The following is a 5,213-nucleotide window of genomic DNA, read 5'->3' as shown; positions in this document are numbered from 1 at the left end:
GACCGCCGGGTGAACCAATGCCAAGGAAAATCACCCCCTATTATGTAAATGAGCCTAGTTCCAGTCCAATGAATGCGCATTAGAGGCGGGGATTGGCCATGCTATGAAGCGGAGCCCTGATATTTCTTAGTCCAGCGTAGAGGTTGTTGTTTCGGTCACTGTAGCAAACGGGATGCAACGACGTGCAGTAGTTGTTGGAGTACAATTTTCCACAGTGAAAGAAACTCGAGGCGTTGGAATTGAGGGTCACCATCCAGTGTATTAAGTTTTTACTCGCAAGGGATATAACCGCAACTATTTCTGTTAGTGTCAAGGCTTGTTTCCAACTTGGCTACCATTTCAATGTCTTCAAAGAAACACGGCTTCATTTGTCACCGGTGCCTTTTCAAAGTAGCCTACTTCGGGGGATTTTTCCGTGCTTAGTCCAAGAATGCAGCATCATCATTAGGACACATGTTACTGAGCGTCCAGTCTCAGCACTGTATGGACTGACTACTGGATTAAACGGAATTTGACTCGACAGAAACAAGGCGTAAATGGATCGTCATTCCAGTTACATTTCGATCTGGTTTCAATTGGAACTATGTGCTATGGCTGTTCTCCTCACTAAAGGTAAACGTTTGCTCTTGGTCGATAAGCTACCTCCGAGCGTCGCATATTTAGGCTATAAAAAACAAAGGAAGTCTGTGGTGGAAGGTTTGTTCTCTAACTGAGAGACTGTCAGATTGAAATGTTTCTAAAAATCAGGTCATAAACGTGGGTGCTGTTACTTAAGCAACTGCATAAGCGGCGTGTTGCACGCAAAAGCGAATAACAGACACATTAGCCTAGGCCTATGAAGTTAGATGTTTTCTAGAAAACATCAAGCGAAAAAGTACTTTTGATAAAGTCCTATGGTTTAGGAGTAGAAACGTGTAGACTACCAGGTTAGACGCCTCGGGTCCTAGGCCTATCCCTAGATATGAGGTCTCGACACCCCTTTTGGTTAAACAGTGATTTGGTCGTGCAAAACAAACAAGACTAAAAAGTTGCTATATTTGGTATCGCCCGACATCTACCCCGTTTTATGACCATGGCTTGGCATTTCCTTGATTTTGTAGAATGGCATTCTTGACCATCTTCTTAAGCTACCGCACAGGCTACCTTTTACATAATGTTAATAAGAAAACAAAATAGCACTTACTCCAAAACAAGTCCGGCTTGAACAGTGTAGGCTACATTGGAGATGGCCAACAAACGTGCATTCTGTTTAACACGCTAGAAATTTAGTCTATATCCATGTAGTCTAATGTAGCCTATATCGTTATGTGAACAATTTATATATTGGTTTGATATTTATGCAGGGTCCATGGTTAATTATTGGAACAGTAGATGTCCACTTGCCCACAGCTTCGGTTATTTATCCATTAGTAAACCAGCTGCGGATGTGAACGCGTGTCTCGCGCCTTGGTGTTTTCTTGTCAAAGGATTTCACTAATGAGATGACCTGTAACTCGAGCAGCGCAAAGTGTTCGTAAGCAGCGTAAAACAGCACTCCAAGGCCCGTGTTTGTTTTTGTTTGTGTATGCTTGTTTTGGTGTAGGCTTTCCCGACGACACTCAATTAGTGTCATTACAAGTTATAAATCTTTGTATGACTATGTCAGTCGATAGAACATGGTACGCGAAGGGCTCGTGTATAAGTAATGGATGCAGGAAAGGTTACCTAAGAACGTACGAAGACGTACGAAACTCAATATTTCAGTGTTGACTGCATCGGAAGTAGACTATTCACCAGTCATGGCTAAAACATGCCAAAAGCATCTTCATTTATAGCGGGTATTTCTATTTGGCTGTCCAAGATGAAAACTTTCATCTTTTTTTGAGTGGCCGATTTGACCACAAGTGAGATGGCGTGCTAGCTGGGAAAGGAGAGTCCCGGGTCGCTCTCTTGCCCGTTCACGAGTTTCCATTGAGTTTAATCGAAATTGACTCTGGCAAACAACCCAGCAGTTATAAGCCACACTGTTCCTAATGTATGAAAATGAACCCAAAGTGGTCTTACACTTAATATTAATTAAATCAATGACAGAAATGGCATCTTATTGTACGTAGGTTATAGCTGTTTTACGCTACGTAGGCTTGTAGCGCTCAATATGTCAGTCTTTGACAAACTTGGCACTAGATTCGTCGCGGTGCCAAAGCACTCACAGATGTTAAGCTTAACATGTTTTCCTTTTTTAAAACCACAAACTGGGTCGAATAAACTTTGCCTGTGCCTTTGTATTGGCTTCAGGACCCATTGCTTTTGCATAGAGTAGCATGACTTCTTAAAAACGAAGGCTCCCATAGTGTCTGTAATCATCTCCAAATGATAACAGGAAACGAGTAGCTATGTAACTGATGTCTCTCTTTGATGAAGGGGCTTTTTACATTGAGGTAACGTGCATGATGTCACACCAGTTTTGTTGTAACACTTAATAACACATAATCTGTCTGTCTTTCTGCAGGAGAGATCAGGTGCTACTGCGATGCCCCACACTGTGTTGCCACGGGTTACATGTGCAAGTCAGAGCTCGGCGCATGTTTCACGCGGGTCCTGGATCCGCTGAGCGCGAACTCTCCCCTCACGCATGGTTGCGTGGACTCACTCGCGAACCCTGTGGACGTCTGCCTCGCGAAAAGCTCGGGTGTATTGCCCGGAGGCGCCCCCATGCTCGAGTGCTGTCATGAGGACATGTGCAATTACAGAGGACTGCACGATCTGGGACATCCCCGCGGTGATCCATCAGGTAAGCTTTGAGCCCACATGTAACCGGGTTCTTGGCTTGTGGGACATTTCAATGTGCATGTTCAGTTGGTGTCCAATCTGCCATTAAACGTTTCAGTCATAGCAAGGGGAATGGTTTCTGTTTAAATGTGAAGGAACTTTGCATGATGAACCTCACTTCTGACCCAAAAACAGCCACATGTCTGCCTCTGTCATTACATCTCTTATATCATTTCTCTCTAGCACAGTTTTCATAGTTTGCTGTGAGCTAGAGTAAGCTCTTTACTTAGGCTCTTATGTATTTCAATGATGTGGAGGCCACCTACTTAAGTGTAACCTGAAGATCACATGCCTTCCTTACTATTGCATGAGCACCCTGTAATCTTTTTTCCAGCTGTGCTAGAATGTCCCTTTTAGTGTTTCCACTGACAGCAGAAAGGCTCTCCCCACCCCTCACACACACACACACACACACACACACACACACACACACAAACACAGGTTAAAAAAGGCAGCCATAACGTATAATACACCTTGGCCCACTCTGTCCCCTTTTGTTTATAAGCCAGCTCTTATGAGAGGGCTTTTATCTGCATGTCGGTTTGAGAATCAAGGTGATTCCTGGCTCCTTGTTTCCTGTGTCCTCATTATAGATTATATTTACATTCTCGTGTGTACATCAAGCAAACACTTAACCAAAGAGGGCGTACACATGAAGCTATGTTCCTCACACATGGGTACTTGTGTAACATCCTCTTTAGTATTTATGTTTGGCACACTATCTTACATGCTGTGTTTTTTGAGGGATGTTTGAGGCAGCTCTACCTGCATCAACTGGCAGTCCTAGGCTAGGCTATTTTACACCTAGTAGTGTTAGTAAAGGAGCTTTCTCAATCCCCATTTTATCTTGGATCAGACGTGTTATTAAAGACTTCCACATTTGTTTGCGTCAGGCATGTCCCGGTGCTTCCTCGGATTGTTTTTCTTGAAACCTCATCTCTGGCTTTGGCGCTCCTTCCATGCCGTGTCTCTCTTTTTCCTCCTCTCTCTCTCTCTCTCTCAATTGGCAACCGCAGCTTGCTAAGAACAACCAACTTGTGCTTAGATTAGATCCCAAGCTTGTTTTGTCTCTGGTTTCTCTTCCTCAATCTTCTTACTTTCTTTCTGCAAACAGCATATTTTTGCAGTTGTAGATTGTGTATTAAAGGTTACTTATTAACTTAATAATAATGCTTTTTCCCCCCCCACCTCTCTCTCAGATCATGGACGATCACCGGCAGACAACGGGCCCAACAGGCACTTGGTGACACGAGTGACAGAGCTGTCGTCCGGCAAAGAAGTGTGGTTCCGGGCGGCTGTGATTGCCGTGCCCATCGCCGGCGGCCTGATCCTGGTGCTGCTCATCATGTTGGCACTGCGGATGCTGCGGAGCGAGAACCGCCGGCTGCAGGCCCAGCGGCAGCAGATGCTCTCCCGCCTGCACTACAGCTTCCACGGACACCAGGCCAAGAAGGGCCCCGCCGCCGCCCTGGCCAAGCTGGACCTGGAGTGTATGGTACCGCTGGGCGCCGGCGCCGAGAGCTGCTGCCTGGCCTGCGACAAGCTCCGTCAGGCAGAGCTAGCCGGCGTCACTGCCGGCGGCGGAGGAGGGGGAGGCGGAGGGGTCGGAGGAGAGCGCATCCTGTCGCTGGTGCACTGGGGCGTCTACAGCGGCCACGGGAAGCTGGAGTTTGTATGACCGGGCTGACGTGGACGACTCTCGCGCTTCCGATGTGTGTCAGAGAAAGGTTAAAAACATTTTTATAAAAAAAAGAGAACATTTCCTCCCCTTTCTCTGTGAGTTCTTACCGGCAAGCGTAGGACTGAAGGACTGCACCAGAGACGTGCTGACACAGGATTTAGCTGTTTCAGAAAAATGTTATTTTTGAAACTCTTTCTCTCCTTCTATTGTCCATTGACTTTGTTTTCCTCCCCTCAAAATGGAGACAGACAAAAAAGGAGGGAGAGGGAACGAGAGAAAAAAAAATCAGTAACATGGACTCATGCCTTGTGGTTTTATCTAAGGAGCACTTTACTTGAATCTGAGTGGATTGTGACTGAGGGGCCTTGTGTGTGTGTGTGTGTGTGTGTGTGTGTTTGCGTGTGTGTGTGCACAGGCTCGTGTGTCGTGCATGAGCACACGTATGTGTGGATGGTGCTTGGCCCCTCTGTGCAGCCACTCTACCTTGTGGATCTAGGAGGACTGCAGATCCATCTTATTTTGCACATTTGTATAAGAGAGTGATACCTGAATGAATGAAAGAAAGAATGAATGGATGAGTGAACGAATGAAAGACAAATAGGGTGTTTTGCTTTAAAAGAAGCCAATTAGAAGAATTTCACACTGACACCAGGGTACAGACGTTTGTTTGTTGATTCTTTGTTTTTCAAGGAGTCAAAATATTCTATAAAATAAAGAATCCAGT

General features: G+C 45.5%; 1 protein-coding gene across 1 annotated transcript; it reads left to right on the top strand.

Moving 5' to 3' along the window:
* Nucleotides 1-270: 270 nt before the first annotated feature.
* Nucleotides 271-4,976, top strand: bambia (BMP and activin membrane-bound inhibitor homolog a). Its single transcript, XM_080854904.1, has 3 exons — nt 271-612; nt 2,489-2,770; nt 4,008-4,976. The coding sequence occupies exons 1-3, from the start codon at nt 537-539 to the stop codon at nt 4,484-4,486; spliced, it is 837 nt and encodes a 278-aa protein (XP_080711030.1). The 5' UTR covers nt 271-536; the 3' UTR covers nt 4,487-4,976.
* Nucleotides 4,977-5,213: the final 237 nt, after the last annotated feature.

The sequence above is a fragment of the Sprattus sprattus genome (assembly GCF_963457725.1).
Source record: "Sprattus sprattus genome assembly, chromosome: 17".
NCBI classification, from domain to species: Eukaryota; Metazoa; Chordata; class Actinopteri; order Clupeiformes; family Clupeidae; genus Sprattus; species Sprattus sprattus.
Note: the sequence above shows the minus strand (reverse complement) of the source record. Positions and strands in the feature narration are given on the sequence as shown.